Genomic DNA, 26,431 nt, shown 5'->3' with positions numbered 1-26,431 from the left:
ATACTTTCAATAATTTTTTAAAATGCGAACACAGTATTTATAAACCAGTTTTTAAACCTACAGTGGGCGAAAATATTTGTGGAATTATTGCAGAATTATTCTTTTTCCACTCTGAATCACAGAGTCATATGTATATATCAGTAATCTTCTATGTATTTAATGCCACCATTCTCCCAATTCTCAACCTTCTGTTCAGAAAGATTATACTAATGCAGTCACTATTCCATATGTCCAGAGTACATCAGAAGAAAAAAAAAAAAAATATATATATATATATATATATATATATATATATTTTTTTTTTTTTCCCTCCAGAATTCATTTTTACTCGGTTGGAATATTATGAAAAAGCTTTAATGACTGATACCGAGAGATAAAAAGATGACATTTCAAATATATCATGTCATCTTTTTATCTCTCGGTATCAGTCATTAAAGCTTTTTCATATATATATTTTTAAACGGACTATGGACTTAATTACTGTTATGACTTCCTTGAGACTTACTGTTTCCCTACCGACCAATTTCTCTCTCTTTGTTCCTGGAGAGAAAGCAGTTCCTTGTCCCTGTAAGTTGGCCTATTGTTGGACAGGCTGGAAGATCGGCCGTCATTTGTCCTGAAGAACAGTTTTTGTAGGACCCAGTTCCCCCTAAAATCCAGTAATTTATATGATCATGAATGTGTTAAACTTTTCAAAATATCGAAAATGTTCATTCCACGGCATCTTATGTTACAACCTAGGCTTATTAGCACCCTTAGAGAGCACTCTTCCTAGTTTATATTGTACTTCCTTATGTCATCTCTCTTTGAGATGAAATATTGGAAGCATTATCCATTCAGTAAGGCTGTTTCTTTGATAATTTCCAGTTCTTGTTTCATGGATTTTGTGTGCTCTGGATACTAAAGATTTTATGATGTCATATTTTTGAGATGGATGATGGTATTATGGATATAACAACCTGAAAAATTTTGGTTTTTGGTACTCAGAAGTGGAAATGGATCCATCTTGTTAACAACGGATGTGTATATCAAGAAAGAAAATACCTTTTGATGATTCCTTGACAAATGGTGGCTGATCTTCCAGCCTATCCAACTGCTTTCTTTCCAAGAACAGACAGAGAGAGAGAAAGGAATTGGTTATTAGGGAAACAGTAAGTTTCAAGGAAGGCATAACAGTAATTCAGTCCATAGTCTGTAGTCCATAGTCCATACTAAGATCCAGGGTGTTGAAATGAGTAGAAGTTCAGGTTCTGTGTAATTCCAAACTGCAAAGACTTCATTGATGTAGTGTAGCCACATTGTTGATTTTGGGTTAGAAGTGAAAATTCTATCTTCTAGGTGTTCCAGAAAAAAGTTGGCTGAGTTAGGTGATAAGGATTAGCGCATTGCTGTTCCTTCCCGTTGTTTATATATTTCATCTTCCATGTGAAGTAACCTGATGTGATTGGAAATTTGAATAATTCTACAATGTCCGGTGGAAATTTTTGGGTTGTATTGAAGCTAATAGACTACGTTTGGAAATAGCCAACGTGATCTATGATGCCCAACCATCATAATTGAATATTCCACCAGCAGAGTTTAAAAACCCAGAGTTCTCTAAAACGTAATAATATAGTTATCACAAAAACTGACAATTGCAATACCACTGTAGTCTTAGATGCTAAATCATATGATCGGAAAATGAATTTACTGCTTTGTAATCGCAATACTTGCTCCCAGCTTGATAATGATCCTACCAAAAGTTAGCTCAAAAAAAGTTTACTGGATGATCCTTAGATCAAGAAACCATCAGAAGACCCAAAATATACCATGCAAGACCTCCTAGAATATATGGTTCACCAAAATTACATAAAAATAACTGTCCACTCAGACCTATTGTGGATTCTATAGGCAGTCCCATATATAAAATATCAAGATTCCTGTCTAACCTTCTCCATCCCCTCACTGGCCACTCAACCTCTTCGATAAAAAAAATTTCTTAGAATTTCATACAAATATAAAAGATATTAACACTCTGAGTCCTATCGATGTAAATATACGTCCATTGCACGTGAACCCAGAATCCCATCGATGTATATTACATTGCTAAATTAAAAATTCCGAAAATAATAATAATATGCTTGAAATTCATTATCAGACTGTACTGTAGTTAAATTTGAACCTTCAGCTTCATTATCCATGAAGATGGTTGACTTTTATCATTAAAAAAGGGAATTTATATTAGTATATTGTAGCGCCTGTCCATCGGCTTTGTCACATACGATCGCGCATGTTCATGTTTATTTTACATCGCACCATCATAACTCTGGCTGCTTCACTCTAAACAATATAAGGGATTCATGACTCTTCTTATGACCTGAGAGATCAGTTTGAATTTCTCTGTCACTATGGACAGACCAGGACCCAGTGGTGCTCAAAGCAGAAGTGTCAAACAGTTCTTGAGTGAACATAAATTAGAACAAATGCTCAAGGAAATGCTTGATAATGAAGGATCTGAATTAGATGATGGGCAAACAGTGATCCAGAACAAGAGGAAGCAGATCTCCCCACAAATGTGAGCTCCGATTCAAGTGACAGTGACGCAGAACTTCGAATGGGGGGTGGGGGGGTTGTCAAATTCAAGGCCGTCCAGCCAGTTGTGTTCACGATTGCATGCAAGGTCGTGGCATTTCAGAAATTAAATGGCCTAATTCAATATTTTACCACCCGACTTTTGTGGCCAATAGTGGATAATTAGTACACCCTATGTAAAATGATATTTTCATTATTTATGTAACATCTAAACAATATTTTGCCTGAATTTTGAACATTAAAGAAGTAAATATAAGTAGAAATTAATGAAAAATTAACTCTTTATTTTTTTAAAAAAACTTGATTTCTTGCAACCTGTTTCTGGAGCCCATACCACATGTATAACTAAAATTTTTATTCCAATTAATTATCAAAGATGCTAACTAACAGACAAAAAATAATTGTTTGGATATTCCATAGAAATGCTGCACAGCAATTTGTTAAATAGAGCTAAAAATTGTCAGGACACAGGGTTCTTTAAGTCCCAGTAGGTTTAGAACTCAAAGTGTTAAACTCGCTGATGATCATCATGAACCATGGGCTCACTGTCTGTTGGTATCTAATGCCGCCTTCACTGTGTTCTTCCACCTTTCTTTATCTGCACTGTTGCAGTTTCTGTACACCCATTCCACACCAGTCCTTTGTCGTCTCCATTCTCTTTATAGCCTACCTCTTCTGTTTACACCATCCATAATACCAAACATGAATGTCTTTATCTTCTGGTCTTCACTCATTCTGCACGTGTCCAAATAATTGCAGCTTGCATTTTATAATCTTCTGCATTCGATTCTCCTTTGGTTGTATCTTCCAATAGAGCTTTTCGTTTGTGACTTTCTGTACCCATCCTATTCTTAGAATCTTCCTGTAACAAGTTCTTTCAAATGCCAAAATTCTTTTTCTTGAGTCCTTATTTATTACCCACGTTTGAGATCCATACATTACACTGCTAAAGACGCACGTTTCCAGTATTCTTAGTTTTGTTTGCAGACTGATCACTTTACTTTTCCAGATGTTATCCATGGCCTTCAGATTTGTTCTTCCCTTTGCAATCCTGATCTTTATTTCTTTTTTACAGTCCAAAGCATGTCATTTTACTTCCTAAATATGTGAATTGTTTTACATTTTCTATATCAATTCCATCCACTTGTATCTTTTGTTTCATGTTCTTCCCATCAAATACCATTGTCTTTGTTTTTTCCAAGTTCATAACAAGTCCAAATCTTTTTCCTTCCTCATTTAATAGTTTTAATGTTTTTTTTGTAGTTCTCTTTCACCTACTTCAATATTGTCATCAGCAAACCTCAGATTGTTAATTCTCATCCCATGCACTTATATTCCTTTTGCATCTTCCTTCAGTTTGTCTATTGCTCTTTCTAAATGTGTGATGAAAATGCTTGGTGATATTGGGTCCCCCTGTCTAGTACCTCTGCTTGTTTTAAACCATTTCCCCAAATCATCACCTATTCTAACTGCTGCAACTGCATTCTTATAAACATCTTTTAATATAGCTATTAGTTTTTTGTCAATTCCATAGGATTCTAGCACTGATAATGTCACTTTCTGGTTGATACTGTCAAATGCCTTCTGAAAATCAACAAAGTAAGCATATATGCTTTTTGTTTTTTCTCCTAGCTTTCTCTGCTATTAACCATATTGTCAAAATCTGTTGAATTGTAGTTCTATCTTTCCTAAATCCTGCTAGCTAGTATGCAAGGTATGCTTTTAATTGTGTTCTTAATCTTTCTGTCAATATCATCATCACCTCACCAAGATGACTTGTCAAGACAATTGTTCTATAATTTTTACATTCTAGCTTATTTCCTTTCTTGTATAATTAACTAATATCGATTTCACCCACTCCTCTGGCATTTTCCCTTCTTTCCATACCATATTACATAGTTGGTGCATTTCTGTAACCATACTTTTGCCACCATATTTAATCATTTCTCCAGTGATGTATTATTACCAGGGCTGTTGTTGTTGTGTTTTAGCCGTCCTATTGCTTGTTCTACTTCTCCTCTTAAAATGTCCATATCATACTCATTACCTGGTGGTGATATCTACTTCAATTCTTCAGTCAGTTTTCAAACGCTATCTAAATCTAGTTTTTCTTCATATAACTCGCTACAGTATCTTGTCCACTGCTGTACAATTTTATCTTTATTCATCAATACTTTGTCTTTTTCATCTTGAATTGTTGTCTGTTTTGGTCGCCACCTTCTATTAATGGTTCTAATCATTTTGTACACCTCCCTAGTTTAATGCTGTCCATAGTGCTGTTCTATGTCATTGCATTGGGCTTCTAACCATTTCATCTTATCCGTTCTGACTGCTTTTTTCACTTCATTACACTTACTTCTATATTGCTCCTCTGTTTGTTCTGATGTATCCCTTCTTATCTTCAACATTCTTTTCTCTTGTACTAACTTCAGTGTTTATTGTATAATCCAATTTTTCTTGATCTTCTGTTCTTCTGGTACTGTTTCTTCAACTCTGTCTTCTATTGCCTTCATTACTCCTTTCGCTCTTAGATTAGAATTTTTTCTTTGTCCACACCTTTAAGTTTCTCTTCTAACACTGTTCTATACCTTCTTCCCTATTTCTGTTTCACTTATTCTTGCTGAATCTCTTAGTTTCCGATGATGATGATGGGGTTTATATTTTCTTTTTAATTTCAACTAGATGTTTGCAATCACTAAACTATGATCCGAGTCTATATCTGCTGTACTGATGTTATCGATCATGTTCTTGGTTTTCCCATCATTTGATCGCCGCATCCATTTTCTACAGTTCTCCTTTTGTTGGAATATTGTGTTACAGATCATCATTTCTTGGTCCACTGCAAATTCTAACATTTTTTCACCTCATTCCAATTTCCAATTCTTTCCATAAAACCATATTTTCCCATTACTCTTTCCCAACCATCATTATCTATTCCAACTTTGGCATTCCAATCTCCTTCGATAATTAGCACATCTTGCTTTGGTATTGTTTCTATTGTCTCTGTCAGATCTTTGTAAAATAAGTCGATATCCTCATCTGTGCTGTCAGATGTGGGTGCGTATATCTGGACTATTGATATATTAAATGGTTTTGCTTGGAATCTTGCTACTATGAATCGTTCGTTGACTGGTTTGTAGCCTAATAGTGCTTCTCTAGCTCTTTTTTTAAGAAGGAAGCCAACTCCTGCTTCGTGCTTGGTGTCGTGCCCTGACCATATGACTTCTCATCCCTTTATATCTCCTGATAATATCCATTGCATCTCTGCCACCCCTAGTATATCACACTAATATCTCTTAATTTCCTCTCGAAGTAGTTCTAGCTTTCCTGACATCCAAAGTGTCCATACATTCCATGTTCCTACTGATGGTAGTTCTGTTAGTTTGTTTCCTTGGTATCCCACTTTTCGATCCAACCCCGATCACTCAACTGGTATTGTGGACTTTGTTCATCCAGGCGACATCCGAGCCAGCATGTTTTGGGTGTTGATCATATAGGCATCAGATAACAATCATATTTTTTCTTTATGATCAGAGCATCGACACTCATTTGACTGACCCTCCTCCTTTATCCAGGCTTGGGACTGGCATGAGACCCCTATGGATCCCATGGCAGAGTTAAAACTAACAGATGCAGACATCTTAGTAAGATTTGACATTGTCTCTCTCTTCACTAATATCTCTCACAAAGAAACATTAGAATTGTTAACCCATAAATTTCTACTGGGCATAGTGGAATTATCCAATTTGCAATCACATCAGGCTACTTCACATGGAAAGATAAAATACACACAAGATTTGTTTTTCTGAAGAATCCCTAAAATTTCCAATTCTTTAAAAAGAGAATTGGAAATTATCAAAGAAAACAGCCTTACTAAATGGACATAATCCAATAACAATGCAAAAAATAATTAATCACTCTCCTACAAATCAACCAAGACAAGAAGCAGCCCACAGGACTCCTACGCCATATATTAAACATATATTAAAGGTGTCTCTGAACCTGTGGCAAAAATTATGAGAAAATATCAACTCATTGCTACCTACAAACCCACCAACCAAATTCACAACTTTCTACCTTCTCCAAAAGACAAACACTCACCAATGATGCTACATGGCATATACCAAGTACCATGTTAGTGTAACTTGTCTTACTATGGACAAACAGGAAACTTATAAATAAACATCTCTCTGAACATCAAGACCGCATCCACCTTATCAGATCTCACAAATCTGGCCTTGCACAACATGGAGTTGAAAATGCTAACCACAGAATCCAGTGGCAAAACACCAAGCTACTACATAGATCCATCATGAACATTTATATTAAGAAAGTGGTGCTGAAGCCTTACTTTATAGACCTAATCTTAATTAAAATGACTGTCTCATTATCCATAAAGTTTGGGAAATTGTTATCCTCAGTTGTATTCAATAATTTATCTGCTATATTTTAATTTAAGTAATGTTAATATCGTCCCAATAGTTTTTAATCCATAAATACATGACTATATACATTAGAGCAATTCCAATTTAAGCATGCACACTACTGTTTTTTGAATTCATTTCCTGTTGTTGTTCATTACTGATGATGTCTTATGATGCGCAAGATGAAATATTTACATAATAAAAAAAAAGTTATTTACTGTGGCATATGTATTATTCTATAGTTACTGTATCTTGAGTCACTCTTAGAAAATCCATTTCAGTTACTTGCACTTCCTGTTTTATCATCCCTGTTGTATCCAGAAATCCATCACATGAATCCAATCTCAATGTTTAATAAAAAAAAATCAAATTAATCATTGCTTTAAATCAAATCATGCAATTCAAAGATATTTTCCTTTACTAGTGATATCCATAACTTGCTTTTTCATGTTCTCAGTTGTCATGCTTTTTCTTTTCCATATCATATTTCCATCTTCCAGAATAATTCAATAAAAACTGTTACAATCTTTAAATTCTCATGTATATATTCACAATAAATGAAAGTATCATCAAATATTCTAGTGAAAAAATAATATTTGCCACTAGTCTTAAATACAAACTCTTTTAAAAATGCCATCTGATAAATTACAATGCCATGATGTTTACCAATTTCACTGTCAAGTGGAATACAGTAAAAGCTGTGTCACATCCACAATTGTTCTCTCAAATTACATTTATACCATGATTGCAATTTCTTATACCCAGTGGTGAGCTATGGAAATTTTAACAAAGGGCTCGCATCGTCGAGCAAAAAAAAAAAAAGAAAAAAAAAAGCCTAACTTAGCCCTTATAATACTTATATTGCGACTTTGTAGAGCTTCTGACAGATATGATAATTCCTGTAGGATATCAATCATTAATGCTAGATCTTTTAAAAATTCCAAATTGAGAAGTCGTTTTAAAAAACTCTTATATTTATCATTCGATGCAAAATGCTTGCATAAAGCTAGGTAATTTCTCCACACAGCAAGAGCCGTTCGTAAACTGCAAGCTGCCCACTGTGGTCCAAACACACGGCCGATCTTTAAAATTTCGATAGCAAGGTCTTTTGCAATCGTATTTAATTCTCATTGAGTTTTTGGTGATTGATGATAAAAAGCATATAATTTATCCATAAATATTTCAAAATGATTTATTTCTTTAATGTTTTTTATCGAATCGTCTAATGCTAAGTGTAAATGATGACTGCAATGCCAAATCACAACGTTGAGAATTTTTTGTAGAAGTTTGATTGCCACACCTGATTTATTTCCTAACATTACACTAGCTCCATCAGAACCAAATGCTATGAAATGATTTTTTATATAGTTTTCAGAAAATCCATATGAATTTAAAGTAGCAATTATAGTAGCATGTATACATTCCACAGTGGTATTTTCTAGTTCTACAAGATTATTAAACAAGAACAAGGGGCTCGCAAATTTGAGAAAAATTTAACACAGGGCTCGTGCGAACCCCTTATAGCTCACCACTGCTTATACCCCCAGTCAAAAGCATGCAAATTATGAATAAAATTTCTGTTAATGGATTGTTGTATGCTACATAATCCAAACATATTTTCACATATATTAGATTTTCCAGAAAATGAAACCAAATTACATTTCTCAGAAATGTAATTTGGTTTGACCAGTATGGTCAAACTCTCGAGCAGACTGGTCAATTATGAATTGACCAGTATGCTCGAGATTACGTAAAGTTAATCAGTTTGGGTGAACTTTACTTAATCTTCCCCTTTGACATTTAAGTAAAACAAGTTGCTCCTTTATTTTCAAAACTTTTAAATGCCACGTAATATCTTGTCACATTTACCTAATGGCTCCCTTATAACTACAATCTGATGGAGTCACTTTACATATCTGGCGCACTAACTTGTTTGCTTGTCATATATACAACAGATGTTTTTTTTTTTCTTAGTCACTTCATTTCTTATTCACATTTATTTCATAATTTAATGTTTTACGATTCACTGCCCATGATGTGTTTATTGATGCAAAACATGGATGTAAATTGTACTATTGAAATAACTATATGAAATTTAAGATGGTTGATGTATTTCAATTAGTATGGCCAGTTGGGTAGATAAGTGGATTATATTCATATTTTTATGAATATTCCATGTATCTAAATTACATTTTTACCTTGATATGTTTTTACTTCTTTTCCCATATTGCATATTTATACTTATTTTATGCTTTGGTTGTAAGTTTGGTACCAAAAAAATCCATTTGAGAATTTAGGTTCTGCAGGGTGACTATTATCTTTTCTTTCAAGGTATGCATGTCACCACATTGATGTATTTCTCAGAAACAAAATTTAATTTGTAAATTTTAAAATAGATAGTTGATTAGCCTTGCAGGTTAATAATGTTGGGATAGCTAACCAGTATTGTCTTTTAAAAGGAGCTTGTAATATTACGCTTTGGAAATCATGTATTATTGCTATTTATTTATTTTCTATAGTACATTAGATTCTGGGGTGTTGGGTTTTCTGAGGAATGTATAAAAATGTGTTTGATTGCAAGGCCTAAAGAACACATCATTTGTATCATCTTAACCAGATAGAAGGCTATAAAGAGTAGTGTCTCAGTAGCAGTTCTTTTTTTCCAGACTATTCCATTGTTGAAATTTACCAGTGTCTAACCTGCACGGATGGTTAAAATATCAAAATTTGCAATGACAGGATAGGAAACCTTTTTATATTATTAGTGATATGGTATTAACACTTAAAACAAAATGTGGATATTTGTGAAGAGAATTGTGATGTCAAAACTGATCATGACAGGGAATATTGGATGCAATGCATTCTTTCATATATCTATCCTCTTAAATTCTACAATAGATTTTACAGCTCCTCAGCCATACAACTCCTATTAGGACCATGCTTTAAGCATTTCACTATTATTTATAAGGACAGAACTGGAGATGGACCTGCTAATGGAGTTTGTGAGCAACCGTACTCCTTAGCTTATCACTGTGGAGGTGATAGTCATCTGCCACTTGGTGAGATTTCTTATTGCAATAAGTTCCATTTTGCTAGCTTGGTTGGCCGAGTAGTTTGCATACCCATTGTCCAACCAGCTGGTCGTGGCTTCGAATCCCACCATGGGGGTGGATGTTTGTGATCGTCTTTAGAAGGGAGATGAATTTCATCACCTGGTGTGAGACCACTGCCCCACTTATTGGAGGCTTGAAGTGGCTTGAAAAAGTTCTGTGTTTGGTCTATCAAGGATTTCCGAACTATGTAAAAAATTAAATTTAAAAAATACATAAAAACATAAAATTGATAAAAATTGAAAACAAAAATCCTGAATCCATCCACAGTACAAAATGTACTACTATAGATTTGTAAGTAACCTTTTGCAGGTGGGAGTAACATAAAAAATTTTAACATTGGATTCTAAGTTAACTCGGGTTGTCCTTGATAATGTCTTGTTGCTTCTGCCTATAATAACAATGCAAGCCCACAATACACTTTAATGGACACAAGTACCTCTGGACAAGAACCAACATTTATGGATAAGGCTGGATTGTATGTTAATAATTAATTTTAATTTTTCCAATGTGTTCACATTGTATCATTTCATGTTTCTTTTATTGATTTTCAGTTATCACTACCTCAAAGAATAATTAGCCTGTTTCGTAAAAATGGATGCAGAACTTTCTTTCATATGCCTGCTCACTTATATTTTGCAGTATGTCATATGTTCTGCTCCTTTGCCATTCAATCACTGCTCATGTGTGATGTTAGAGAATACATTTCTGGAATCAATCATTTTCCTATGATTTGCAGTGTATCCTCACTGGAGCCATGCTCTTCAACATGGACTTATATATGTGGAAAATGAAGAGGCTGATCAGAATACATTTTTTTATGAGCTTGAACACCTATCATTGAAGCAGTTATTCGTGTATCCGATTGTATCATCCAGGAAAAATAACCACAATTCCAAAAACATCTCTATTTCCATTGTATTCAAAGCCTTGGTGGAGACCTGAATGCCAAGCCAAAACACCAGCATGGGGCATGTCTTGTCGATACCTTGCCTCATTAATTCTCATTGCTCAGACATGCTTGGGCCAAAACACATTTTGTGAGATGTCGGAATGAAAAACAAGCTTGACTGTCTATCTTAAAAATGGATGTATTTTTGCTAATCCCAAACCTCTTACAGATACTTAAGGAGAAAAATTGCCCACAGTCTCAGCAACAGTTTCATATACTTCTGAGTTTTTGATATTGAAAGAGCAACAAGAGAAACAGTGGCTAAATTTTTGTTTTCTTTCCTAAATTTCAAAAAGTTTCAAATTTTTTTTTCCATATTTCTCATCTTGGTGCAGTAGGTCCTGGTAACATCCAGTATGAGATGATAGAAAATTTTCCAGGGTAATTCCAAGAAAAATCTCAAATTGTCTGGAAATTTGGATATTGTCAAAAATAATACTAGGAAGAAATTGTTCTTTTTTATGAGAGATAAAACACAACTGGGTTTTATTAGCATTGAAATCGAAGAGGTTATCTGAACTCCATTGGAGGATGGCTTGGAGATCAGAATTGAGGGCTGTGGTTGTTAATGTTCTGTAGGTTGAGGTGAGTTGTGTAGAGTAAGGTTTATCAAATGAAAGGGAGGAGTGCAATGTGCTGTCATCTGCAAAACTTTGTATTGTCAACCGAAGTAGATCATTGATATATTGCAGGAAGAGGGTTGGTGAGAGGAGAGAACCTTGTGGAACTCCAGCATTAGTTGAATGGTGAGGATAAGGAACCATTCACCATCACACACAGTGTGCTTCCAAACAGAAAGCACACTGTGTGTGATGTTTGGAAGTCCTGAGAGAGACCAAATGATATTAGTTTGCTTAGTAAGCCTTTGTGCCAGACGCAGTCAAAAGCTTTGGAGATATTAAGTGCAACCACTTCAGATTTGCCGAACTTCTCCACGATATTTGTCCAAAGATGCATGACATGTGAGCAGATCTCTTGTTGATCGGCAGCAACAGAATCCATACTGGCAGTCATTTATTACGTCGGTGCCTTCAAGGTAGTGTAGGAGTTGGGAATCGATGATTTTTTCTATTATTTTAGACACGACTGAGGTGAGCGAGATAGAGTGGTAGTTGGACTGCAGTGACGTGTCATCCTTCACAATTTACTGTCACTCTTGTAATATGATGGTAATTGGAAGACAACTTCAACAAGCAGTTAATCATGTCTCTTCATGGGCTCTTAGTAATGGGTTCTGGTTTTCAACAGAAAAATGTCTGCACATTTCTGCTGAAAGTGCACTCTTCACCCAGATCCTGAGTTAAGAATGGGACAAACCATCATTCCAGTATTAACTGAAGCCAAGTTCTTGGGACTTTCACAGAAAACTTACATTTTGTTGCACCCATTTGTCAACTAAAAGAAAAGTGCCTGAAAGCATTGATTCTCCTTTGTACTCTATTCTCTACTGAATGGGATGTAGATCAATCTTTTCAATCCTTTGTCTTTATCGTGTGCTTATGCATTCAAAAACTGGATTATTGCTCGAGTCTATGGTTGTACAAGGCAGAGTATCATGTGATGATTGGATCCTATCCATCAATGATAATACGAATGGTTACTGGAGTCTTTTGCATGTTGCCCACTCAATGTCTTTTTGTTGAAAGAAATGAACTGGCATCTATTACTTAGATGCAGTCAGTTGTCTCTTAACTATGCTGTAAAAATAAAATCCCTTTTGGATCATCCCACATGGACTAGTATCTTTTATCTGTGTTGGGAAGCTCGGTATCACACAAATCAGCCATTCTCATGAATGTTGACATTACCTGCACCAAACATAATAGTATTCCTACATGGCAGATATGCACTCCATCCTGCAGCTTCTCACTTTTTCAACTATAGAAATCTCATACTCTGTTATCTGTTTACCTGCAATTTTTTAATGCACACAGAACAGCTCACTTTGATTTATTGCCATCTATTCTGATGGTTCAAGATCTGAGATCTTATTTGTGATGCAGTGTTCCTTGATATTATTATATCCAACCAGATCCCACTTATAGTGTTAAGAAACCAAATAGATTTCATAATGATAAATAATAGATACAAAAATAATATAACCAACATAAAAACATACCCAGGTGCTGATATAGGTTCAGACCATAATCCTGTTGTGTCTACTTTAAAAATTAAACTAAAAAACATTTCTAAAAACAATCATACTGAAAGACTTGACAGCTGTGGATATACCTGACAACATATGGTGTGGTGTGGAATTTTGGAGTGAGTTGGATGGGCGAAAGGATTTGTACAAGATGGATGAATTACATTTGAATGGATTTGGTGTGCAAAGACTGCTTGGTGAGACGAAACACCGGAGTTTCAGAAGGGAAAAATCCAGCTAACTTTGTATGAGACTGGCTAACTCACCTTCAGATGAAAAACACCCTTATATAAGCATTCTGCATACTGTAAACAGGATTCAAATCTGGGTCTTGCCAACCAAAGAGAACCATCAATCCCAGTTGAAGCAAAGAAAACTGTTCAAGAGGACACAGGTAGATGGAGTGAAAGAAGAAGATGGCATTTAACTCAGAAATTAGGAAAAAAATTAGATCATGTAGGATATAAAACAAAAAAAATATACTGTTTAACATCTAGGAAATCGGAAACAGGTGGTCATATTTTACAAGTGCAATATATGAGACAGCTAACGAGGTTATTTCAAAAATTAATTACAATAAGAAAAAACTCAGGATGACTGAATCAAAAATGAAAAAAGAAAAGTACACAACAGTATAGAATACTCAATAAAATTATAAAAAATGAATGCAGGAAGGCTAATGACAAGTGGTTAAATGAAAAATGTAAAAAAAAAGAGAAATTAGACAAGAAATACAATAGTAAAGAAATGCATAAGCCAATCCAAGCTCTGACAAATGAAAAGAAAAATTTCAATCATCTTTGTATAAAAGATCAAAATGGAAAAATGCTATTGGAGACACAAGATATCATAAAAAGATGGAAAGAATATGGAAAAGAACTGTTTAACTCTGATCACAGACTCACCAGATATACAAAATATGGATGGTGAACCAATTACGTATGGAAAAAATAGAATATGCTAAGTCAAATGAAAACAGGTAAAACACCAAGCCCTGACCAGATCCCTAGCGAATTGTTAAAGAAAGTAAATGAAAACATACTTAATGACCTAAAGGTTATTTTAAATAACATCTATGATACAGGATACATCCCTGATGATCTAAGGAAATCCATCTTTGTCACTATTCCCAAAATTCCAAGAACTTTTAAATGTTCGGAATATAGACTAATAAGTTTAACAAGCCATGTTACAAAATTACTACTGAGAATAATCCTAGAAAGAATAAAAAGCACTTTGTCAGTAGAAATAGAAGACATTCAATCAGGTTTTCAAAAAGACAAAGGTACAAGAGAAGGTATTTTCAATTTGAAAACATGTGAAAGAAGCCTTGATAACCAGAAAAGCATACATCTATGTTTTATTGATTACACCAAAGCATTTGATTCAATAGATCACAAGAAATTAATACATATCCTACAGAATAACGGGTTAAAAAGGAAAAGATCTATGTATAATTACAAATATATACTGGAATCAGATGGCCTCAATAAGATATAACAATGCATATTCTGACAACTTTGAAATCAAAAAAGGAATAAGACAAGGATGTGCCTTATCATCCGTATTCCTTTTTTGATTTCAAAGTTGTCAGAATATGCATTGTTATATCTTATTGAGGCCATCTGATTCCAGTATATATTTGTAATTATACATAGATCTTTTCCTTTTTAACCTGTAGGGTATGTATTAATTTCTTGTGATCTATTGAATCAAATGCTTCGGTTTAATCAATAAAACATAGACTATATTCTCCCCAGGACCTTTTGAATGGGCAAACCACCTGGCTAATGTTGTGAATTGATATGGCTAAATAATGAGCAAGAATGGAAAAATAATTTTTGTATGCCCGGCTAATGTTACATTCCACCCGGCTGGTAAAAATCTCTGGGGAGAACACTGATAGATATATGCTTTTCTGGTTATCAAGGCTTCTTTCACATAATGTTTTCAAATTGAAAATTCCTTCTCTTGTACCTTTTGTCTTTTTGAAAATCTGATTGAGTATCTCTTATTTCTTCTTTTACACCCATCAGTTCTGAAATATTTTTAAAAACTTGCTCACTATATATATTATACAGTGAGCAAGTTTTTAAAAATGTTTCAGAACTGATGGGTGTAAATGTCGGGGATAGGAACTTCAACAACTTCAGGTATGCTGATTGAGTCCTTATAGCTAAATCTGAAGATGATCTTCAAAACTTAGTCACAGAAATTTACAACAGATGCTTAGACATGGGATTATTTATTAACCTAAAGAAAACAAAGTGCATGATTATAACAAAAGAACCAATAAATAAGAAACTAAACATAACTGTTAACAAAAAGAAAATTGAATGGTTTGTCTTTTATATATTTGGGACAGATGTTTACAGACAGAGGAAATTCCCTTAAAGAAATAAAAAGAAGCATAGAGATAACAAGAAAAGCCTTTATTGATATGAAAACTTTTCTAACATCCAGAGACGTTAATATAGATCCAAGAAAAAGATTAATAAAATGCTACATCTGGTCAAGCCTTCTCTACAACAGTGAACTTGGACTCTAAATAAAGAAGCAGAGAAAAAAGAAGCTTTTGAAATGTGGACCATCAGAAGAATGTTGAAAATACCATGGACAGAGAAAATGAAAAACAAGGATGCTTTAAAGAAAGCAGAAATGAAAAGAACAATGAAAAGAATTAAAGAACAAAAACTTAAATATTTTGGACATCTAACTAGACAAGAAGGCATTCAGAAATTAATATTAAAAGGGAAACTGGATGGATAAAGAGGGAGAGGTAGACCCAGGAGAATGTGGTTTGAAGGACTGGACTGGCTTTAATTACCATAAATGTTCCAGAGCAGCAAAAGAAAGAAAAAAGTTCCGTGACATGGTTGCCAATCTCCTTCTAGTGGATGATGCTTGAAGAAGAAGAAGATCCAACTTGATTGCAACAATTATACAGCAGAGTTGCATGCTATTCTGCTTGCACTTTTCACATAAAAGAAAGCCCCTGTGTTTGAGTTCTTTACAGGCCATCTTCTCTCCTGTGTATAATCCACATCCAGTGCTTTGTGAGGTTTTACAATTGTTGTACAAAATGAAGACCTTTGATTTTGATGTTTAGTTGTGCTGGATTCCCAGCCATATTCGAATTAAGAGAAATGAGACTGCAGCTGCTAGATAAGTCCATAGTTTTTCAACATACAGTCTATAGACGGTTTATAAGATCAAAGTTAATTATCCAATGGCAGTCATCATGCAGGAAGCACTGACTGATTGTATGTGATTAAGCCTGAAATTATTCATTGATAGTCTATCAAGTGTAGAAACAGGAAGTTGTTCTTGCTAAGCTATAGGTCACAGTCATTTTTACACATTTGTGTTTACTGAGGGCTTATAATGCATCTGTATGTGAACAGTGCAACATGTGTCTCACCTTTCATTATGTTCTTTTATGCCACCACTTTGCTCAAGAGAGGAATGAATTTTTTTTTCTAGTCTGTCTGAGGTATATAGAATCAGGTAGATCTAATCAGACTTGGATGAGTTTCATGAAATTTTTATTATTATTATTATTTTTTTAAAAAAAACTTCTCCTCCCCTAGGCATTTGCCTGTTCTGTCTTCACCAGTCTTTCCATCCTGAATAGATGCTCATTCCATTTCTCTCTATATTCCTTGATCTATTCATTTATGTTGTAAATATCTAGCTCTCTTGTATTGTCTTCATTTCTTATATGGTTCAGTTTTGTGCATCATTTAACTGCTCTTAAAAATTTAATTTCTTTATTGTGTAATTTATTTTCATCTTTCTTTAACAGTCCATATTTTTGAACCACATTTCTGTAATAGACACAAGTGGTTATTCTTTTATAAAATTTTAGTTCAGTTTCTCATCTTATTTTTATTCAGTGTCCTTTTAATTGTTCCATAGATTTTCTGAAATTTCTTTATTTTTTCATCTATATTTTTGTTTTTTAGATGTTATTATGCAGCCTTAATAATTAAACTGTGTCATCTGTTCAATTATTCTATTTTCTATGGCTAGTTTTCGTCTAACATGATCCCAAATGTTAAATTCCATGACTTTTGTTTTTTGTGTGAAATTTTTTAATTGTATTGTTGGCTTATTTTATTTAATTCGTAAACTGATTTTTGAAAATCAGTTTACGAATTAATTGGATAATTATCTTCATTGTCTTGTAATATAAGCTGATCATCTGCATTCAGCATTGTTTTATTGTTTACCATATTTTAATAATCTGATCAATATACAGTGGTGCCTTGGTTAACGACGGTAATCTGTTCCAGGATTACCGTCATTATCCAAGGCACAATTGCCCATAAGATTTAATTGAAAATCGATTAATTTGTTCCGGCTCCTCCTAACAATCGTAGTACATATTAAAAATGCAGATAAAACTCATTTAAAATGTCATAAAAATATGGTAAATATCATTTATTTATTATACAGTATATGTATTTGCTACAAAAAAATTAACATTAATAAAATGAATTGTTCATGAAAACGGTTTTTAATTATCAATCTTCACCAGAAAGACAATTAGGCTCACTTCGGAGTTTTTTTTGATAAATGGACCTTTAACACGTTCATTGCCAAGCTGAAAATTGGAATTTCGTGTGGTGGCCAAATTTTTGTTTACTCGATAGCGACGTCCACGCGATAACGCGTGATCGGCCGTTTGGTGAGAACTCACATCGCGTGATTGGCAATGAATGTGTTAAAAAACATATCTAGGGTTGTTTGCTTCTGCCTCTTTTTTAAAATGTTTCTGAAAAATTGCATGGACTTTTCATTAAATAGATCTGCAGTTCTGATAACCTCAGATTTGTTTGGATTCCATTTCATAACATTTTGAACTTCCTCCCATGTGCCAAAACATTTTTGATTTCAGCAGTCGTAATAGGTTCTTTCTCTCCATCCTCACCTTCAGATGAAATTTTCATTTCTTTTTCTTCACATTGCTGCTTGAAAAGTTCTTTTAGCTCGTCAGTAGTCAGTTCTCTGTCATGCATCTCCACTAATTCTTCAACATCTTCTTCCTCTACTTCCAAGTTAAGATAAGATCATGAGCAGTTGTCACAATATCCTTTACCAATTTGTGTCCTTCATCTGAAGTTTCTTCATTACCAAAGGAAGGACATAGTTTCCTCCATGCTGCTCTGAGACATTTCATTGTTACTTCTTGCCAAGCCTTTACAATTAGCCTAATTGCTATGACAATGTTGAATTCTTCCTTCCAAAATTTTCTCAGGGTTATCTTGGTAGCCTCACACATTTCAAAGCACCTGGTAAAAAGTGCCCTTGTGTAAAGTTTTTTAAAATTTAAAATTATCAGCTGATCCATAGGTTGAATCAGAGATGTAGTCTTGGGAGGAAGAAAAATCACCTTGATAAAATCTAATTCCTCTCATAACTCTTCTTGTATGCCTGTTAGATGGTCAGGTGAATTATCCAAGATTATAATGGCTTTTAGAGGCAGATTGTTTTGCTCAAGATAGGCTTTGACAGTTGGTCCAAACACTTCGCGAATCCAGTCTCTAAATTCTATTCTTGTGACCAAGGCTTTGCTGTTAGACTTCCACAAACCACCGAGATTGGATTTAGAGATATTGAACTTTTTGAATGCTCGGGGATTCTCTGAGTGGTAGATCAACATTGGTTTTACCTTGCAGTCTCCACTTGCATTTGCTGCTAAAAGCAATGTTAACTATCATTCAGGAATTGTAATGTTTTTGTAATGTTAATGTTTTTGTTTTTTCTTCTTTTGTGATAAATGTCCTGTTGGTTATTTTCTTCCAAAATAACCTAGTCTCATCACAATTGAAGACTTGTTGAGGTAGGTATTCTCCTTCTTCTATAATTCTTGTAAAGCTATTGACAAATTTATCTGCTGCTGCTTTGTCAGCACTAGCCGCCTTTCCGTGTCTGACCACACTATGAATTCCTGTTCTTTTTTTAAAGTTGTCAAACCAACCTCTGCTACCTTTTGAAATCATCATCATCTATCTCAGAACTTGATCCCGAAGTCTTCTTTTTCAAATCTTGATAAATCTGTTTAGCTTTCTGACAGATTGCATTTTGAGATGTAGTATCGTCTGCCATTTCTCTTTGATCCAAATTAGTAATAGATTTTCCATTTGCTCAAAAAGAAGCCCTCTGACATTCAACCTTGAAGTTCCCTTAGCTACCATAAGTTCTTCTTTCTTAGTCAAAATGGTTGATATTGTAGAATGACTGGTTTCATATATTCGAGCTAGCTGCATGACTTTCACACCTTCATGATGTTTTGCTATTATTTCTTTCTTCTGTTCAATAGAGAAAATTTTTCTGTTTTTTTTCCCCTCACTAGCTTTCTTTTTGGTACCCATTTTGTCAAACGGTAAAAAAATTCACTCTATAAAAAAAGATACGCAAAATACAGTATTATTACAAATTGTACAACACTAAGACAAGGGATACAAAGAACATATCGTCACCTGCAAATAAAAGTAAAAGTTCAAAAAAAACCTTTTTGAAATAAAAGTTAACACATAAATTCGAAACCTGCAATTTTTTGACTTAGTGCATTTTGCTTGTAAGGTGATGATATTAGATACAGCACTTACCGTAACATACACTGATTAGCAGCTGATAGATACAACAATTATTGTACAGATGAGATTTGATTTTACCTTTTGATGATGAACGAACAGTGACACGCACCCACCGATTTATTGTTTGTATGAACCAACACATAAAAAATAAATGCTTAAATACTCATTTTCATCATAAAACACATTTATAACCACAAATTTTAAAATAAAGCACAGTAAGTACACTACAAGAAAAGAAATAATAAACTGAAAACGTAAACAGCTGGCTATGATGGGTCAAACATATCCGAGCTTCACAGCTATGCTATGTGGCTGTTCTCTATTCGACAATGTCTTCCCGCACGTGGCTGAGTGCGATCGGAAAATTCCGATTTTTTAGATTGGATAGAGGTTCACATAATCGAGAGTCGTTAACCAAGAAATTTTTTTCTTACAGCCACTCGTCGTTAACCAAGTACGTCGTTATCTGAGGCTGTTGTTAACCAAGGCATCACTGTGTGTGTGTGTGTGTGTGTGTGTGAATTGAGTTGAGTTGAGTTGGAGATAAGGTACATTCCTGTCTAACATCATCATTAACTTTAGTCTCCTCTGTTAATTTATTATCTAACTGTGATTGTATTTATGTATCTCTATATAAATGTTGTATAGCTTGTACCAAATTTAATGGATATCCTTTTTTCATTATACTCCATAATTTTTTTTCCATGTATATTAACCTTTAAAAAGGTTTAAATTTAATATAAAGTAGAAATATATTATCATATTTGATAATATATTTCATTTATATGTCAATACTGGTATGATTAACTTAATTTTTTTTTTTAAAATTGCTTTTTATACTTAGCATTCACTGATTTCTCTCTTTATTTCTATTTATTTATAACTTATTTTTTAACGATATTACAACATCAAACAAACAAACTAAATTATAAAAAAGTTGCTTTTTAACTGGCTTGTATTTCACTGGATTTCAAACTGGCATCTTCATTTCACTTCATTTCTGGCATCTTCTGAGCACACTTTATGTTACAGTTAACATGCAACAATTAGTAAGTGAAACACTTCAAATTGTAACAGACTAAAGATCTAATGTCCTAATTTGCCACCTTCTAATATTGTAAACATGAATATTACAGCTATGTAGGACTTAGTATTAAGATAAGTCTCCAAATGTTTGGCAAATTAATGCAGCAGTACTTATTCAGGTTAGAAGAATGCTTCATAGCCATTGTTGACTTCAAAAATAATATTTCTGACCTATAACTATTTCTGTATAGCCAGAAAATCATCCAGATCATCCACCAAATCTTATGTGAAGGGGTGTTCAAAGCTTGGGCTGCTGGTCTGACTAGCAGTGTTTTTAACTAATGATTAGAAAAGGACAAAATTTTTTATAAAAGTAAGAGGAGAGTTGCCAATATATATCATCTAGTTAATAAACATCTTTTTTATTATTTAGTTTGTTTGGTGTAGTAATTCCATTAACAAATAAGTTATGAATAACACCTAAGCTTGTCCATTAGATTTATTACTGTTTGTTATTTCTGGGAGTACTGTTGTAACCATCCACTTTGTGCAGTATGACCTTAGATCTCCCTCTGCAAATAAACTCCTAATCAACCGATTTCTTCATGCCTTCCCCCATTGATTACGGCATCATATTTTTTTTCTTGATTATTTGTTCTCAACATGGCACTGATCTACTACATGTTTTGCAACCTACATGAATTAAAAAAAAAAAAAAAAAAATCATCATTATCATGCATATCAAGGATTTAGGCCTAGCTTGGCCTGTTCCGGCTTTAGAAGTCATCATTGAATCGTTTAAGAGGACGTCCTGGTTTTCTTTTCCCTAATGGCTTGTACTTTAAGGCTTGTTTTGGTAATCTTTCTGTTTTCATTCTTTGAACGTGTTCCATCCATTTATGTTTATATTTTTTAATTTTTTCAATTACTGGTTCTTGGTTTAATTCTTTCATAATATCTTCGTTTCTTTTGTGATCAAATAGGGTATACGTTGCAGTTTTTCTCATAAACTTCATTTCTGCTGTTGTTAATCTTTGTTTGTCTTTTTGTTTTATTGTCCAGATTTCGCTTCCATACATTGACTGGTAGGGCTAATGTATAGTATACTTTTAGTCTGTTTTGTTTTAAATAGGTTTGGTTTAAATATAGAGTTAATTACACCTGTTATTTTTAAATATTTTGCAATTTTTATGTTTATATCTTTTTCATTTTCATATGTGATCATACATCCTAGGTAATTAAATGAATTCACCTGTTCTAAGATCTTATCTATTACTATTTTAGTTCTTGCTGGATCTTGTCCTTTAAAGGCCATAGTTTTTGATTTTTCTGTTGATATTATCATACCATAATCTTTGGATATCTCATTTAAATCTAAAATAGCTTTCTGTAGTTTATCTACAGAATTTGTAATTATTATTTGGTCGTCAGCAAAGAGGAGAGTGTTTAAGTTAACTGTAGAAGAAAGTTTAATTCCTTGATGTAAATTTTTATTCCATTTTATTATTATTTCATTTAAGTAGATATTAAAAAGAGTTGCTGAGAGGGGACATCCCTGTCGGACCCCTTGGTTTATCTCTCTCTTATATGATAGCTCTTGATTTAATCTTATTTGTATTTGATTATTTTCATATATACTTGTGATAGCTTTTAGGATATTATTTGGTATTTGTCTTTCTTTCAATATGTTAAATAATGTTTCTTTTAACTTTGTCAAATGCTTTTTCAAAGTCAATAAATGCAATATGTGTTTCTAAATTGTATTCTCTTCCTTTCTCTGTTATTAATTTTAGGCAAAAGGCCGGGTATATACATGATCGTCGTTTTCTAAATCCATTCTGTACTTCTAAAATAAAGTTTTTGGAATATTTCATTAGTTTGCTATTTAAGATTCTGCTATATATTTTGTAACAGGAATTTAGTATACTGATACCTCTATAGTTTTTAGGGTCATCTCTAAAGTTATTACCTTTTTTAAAGATAGGAATCACAATTGCTTTTTTCTATTCTATTGGGGGGGATACCAGTTGAATAAATTTTATTTAAAAATAATAAGAGTCTTTCTTTGAATCTAGTTCCTGCATATTTATATAGTTCTGGACCTAGTTTATCTTTTCCAGGTGATTTTCTGTTTCTTGTATCTTTCAAGCTGAATTCTAATTCTTTAGTTATTTCCTTTTCATTTTCGTTAATTGTTTGCCAATTGTCTTTTTTAAAATATTTGTCTGTCCACAATTCTGTGTAGTAATTTAGAAATTCTTCTAATTTCAATTCAGTGTTTAATTGTATGTTTTCTTTGGTATCTGCATTTAAGTGTTTCAAGATTTTATATACATTGGGTCTTATTTTATATAAATCATGTTCTAAATTTGAAACAAATTTGTTCCATGATTCTCTGTCTTTTTCTGACTTCTCTTTTAGCTATGGCTCTTATTCTTTTATATTCTATTTCATCTTCTAATAATAAATTTAGTTTAATCCTTTATCCAAGTGTGTGCAAACAAAGTTTGTGCCTGAAAGTATCTTCAGGACTGGAGTAAAGTGGTACAGCACCAGGCAACTCCTTGCAAAGGTGGAGCAAGCTACCAACACTCCTATCTCAGTATCTCCCATAATGCAAAACACATCTCCATGCAGATATGTATAATGTTATGCATTAAGGAAGGACCACTACCCACACTAGTTTCGACCTCTATTGAGGTCTCTTCAGTGAGAGCCAGGCCCAAGTGGAGATACCAGACAGAAGCATTAGCAAGGGGATCTCCTCCTATAGGAGCTGCCAAACGGTGTGCCACCTTTTTATTAAATTACTCTGGATTTAGTCAGAGTAATTTAATAAAAAAAGGTGGTCAGACTATAATAAATTTAGTTTAATCCTTTATCCAAGTGGGTGCAAACAAAGTTTGCGCCTGAAAGTATCTTCAGGACTGGAGTAAAGTGGTACAGCACCAGGCAACTCCTTGCAAAGGTGGAGCAAGCTACCAACATTCCTATCTCAGTATCTCCCATAATGCAAAACACATCTCCATGCAGATATGTATAATGTTATGCATTAAGGGAAGTGCCACTACCCACACTAGTTTCGACCTTTATTGAGGTCTCTTCAGTGAGAGCCAGGCCCAAATGGAGATACCAGACAGAAGCATTAGCAAGGGGATCTCCTCCTATAGGAGCTGCCAAACGGTGTGCCACCTTTTTATTAAATTACTCTGGATTTAGTCAGAGTAATTTAATAAAAAAGGTGGTCAGACTATAATAAATTTAGTTTAATCCTTTATCCAAGTGGGTGCAAACGAAGTTTGCGCCTGAAAGTATCTTCAGGACTGGGGTAAAGTGGTACAACACCGGGCAACTCCTTGCAAAGGTGGAGCAAGCTACCAACACACCTATCTCAGTAGCTCCCATAATTCAAAACACATCGCCTTGCAGATATGTAATATGTTATGCATTAAGGGAAGTGCCACTACCCACACTAGTTTCGACCTTTATTGAGGTCTCTTCAGTGAGAGCCAGGCCCAAATGGAGATACCAGACAGAAGCATTAGCAAGGGGATCTCCTCCTATAGGAGCTGCCAAACGGTGTGCCACCTTTTTATTAAATTACTCTGGATTTAGTCAGAGTAATTTAATAAAAAAGGTGGTCAGACTATAATAAATTTAGTTTAATCCTTTATCCAAGTGGGTGCAAACGAAGTTTGCACCTGAAAGTATCTTCAGGACTGGGGTAAAGTGGTACAACACCGGGCAACTCCTTGCAAAGGTGGAGCAAGCTACCAACACGCCTATCTCAGTAGCTCCCATAATTCAAAACACATCGCCTTGCAGATATGTAATATGTTATGCATTAAGGGAAGTGCCACTACCCACACTAGTTTCGACCTTTATTGAGGTCTCTTCAGTGAGAGCCAGGCCCAAATGGAGATACCAGACAGAAGCATTAGCAAGGGGATCTCCTCCTATAGGAGCTGCCAAACGGTGTGCCACCTTTTTATTAAATTACTCTGGATTTAGTCAGAGTAATTTAATAAAAAAGGTGGTCAGACTATAATAAATTTAGTTTAATCCTTTATCCAAGTGGGTGCAAACGAAGTTTGCGCCTGAAAGTATCTTCAGGACTGGGGTAAAGTGGTACAACACCGGGCAACTCCTTGCAAAGGTGGAGCAAACTACCAACACGCCTATCTCAGTAGCTCCCATAATTCAAAACACATCGCCTTGCAGATATGTAATATGTTATGCATTAAGGGAAGGGCCACTACCCAGACTAGTTTCGACCTTTATTGAGGTCTCTTCAGTGGGAGCAAGGCCCAAGTGGAGGGCTCTTCCCTTAATGCATAACATTATACATATCTGCAAGGAGATGTGTTTTGCATTATGGGAGATACTGAGATAGCAGTGTTGGTAGCTTGCTCCACCTTTGCAAGGAGTTGCCCAGTGTTGTACCACTTTACCCCAGTCCTGAAGATACTTTCAGGTGCAAACTTCGTTTACACACACTTGGATAAAGTATTCAACCTCATCTTCTAATCTTTTACTGCTTAACCATTTGTGATAGGCTTCTTTTTTCTTTTTGATTATTTCTTTCATTGTATCATCCCAGATCTTCAGTTTTTTCCTTTTATTGAATTTTTTGGTCTTTCCTAAGCTTTCATTTGCTGCTGCATTTAGTATCGTTTTTATATTAAGCCATTTTATTTCTATTTCTTCATTTTGTTTTATTTTGTCTAGACAAAAAAAAAAAAAAAAAAAAAAATTACCTAATATTATCTTATTTTTTTTAAAAAAAGAATAATCTGCATGTTTGGTAGAAAAAATTAGTTTGTATATGATTTTATTATAAAATTCTGTTGAAAGGGTTTAATATGATACTAATTTATCTTATATAGAAGCGTCGTTCAGCAAGAAATACCCTACGTAAGAAATACACTGATGATATAGACTTAAATTTAAGTGATGAAACTATTGAAATTGATCTGGGACAATCAGTCATATTATCTGCAGACAACAAGGCTGTACAAGTTGTGGTAAGTACACAATAGCTGCCTGCATCTTATTTTTGAAGAGTTCATCTCATCTGGAGTTGAAGTTAATTTTAATGTAATACATACTGAGTGAAAGCTTATACATGTGTAGTAAACAAATGTATTAGATTTTGCACATCACAAGGAGCATTCAATCTGATTATGGTCCTTTGAATAATAAACCACATAGTTGAATAAGTCAGACATCATACACAAGTATGCTATAGAGATATATTTTTCTGTACTACTCACTAGATATTTACAGCTAATTCCATATAGTAAGACTTATAGAAGCAAAATATCTACTAAAGTTTGTTTAGTGAAGCATAGTTATATTGGCTGTGCTAGGAATTTTCAGTAGTTTATTACAGTTAGCATGTTCATTTGATTCAAACAAACTTACCATTATTATAGTGAGATTTGACTGTACTATCGAATATTTTCATTCATTTTGTGCAAGAATGTAAATATAATTTTATATCATGCACTCACACACTGGCTTTAGAAAGTTTTTCCTGCCTGGTTAGAAATTAAATTTGTGAAGAAATCATGCTCTTGTTTAATACTTTATCCAGATGT

At 34.0% G+C, this 26,431-nt stretch overlaps 1 protein-coding gene across 1 annotated transcript in view; it reads left to right on the top strand.

Moving 5' to 3' along the window:
* Positions 1-26,431, top strand: part of kis (chromodomain helicase DNA binding protein kismet) — a 945,984-nt gene that overhangs the window by 147,512 nt on the left and 772,041 nt on the right. Inside the window, exon 8 of the mRNA XM_090408660.1 lies at positions 25,718-25,855. Within this exon, the coding sequence (XP_090264786.1) occupies positions 25,718-25,855 (138 nt within the window). The remainder of the gene's footprint in view (positions 1-25,717; positions 25,856-26,431) is intronic.

This window comes from Typopeltis vanoorti, chromosome 18 (assembly GCF_054136105.1).
Source record: "Typopeltis vanoorti isolate ZY-2024b chromosome 18, IOZ_Tvanoo_1.0, whole genome shotgun sequence".
NCBI classification, from domain to species: Eukaryota; Metazoa; Arthropoda; class Arachnida; order Uropygi; family Thelyphonidae; genus Typopeltis; species Typopeltis vanoorti.
Note: the sequence above shows the minus strand (reverse complement) of the source record. Positions and strands in the feature narration are given on the sequence as shown.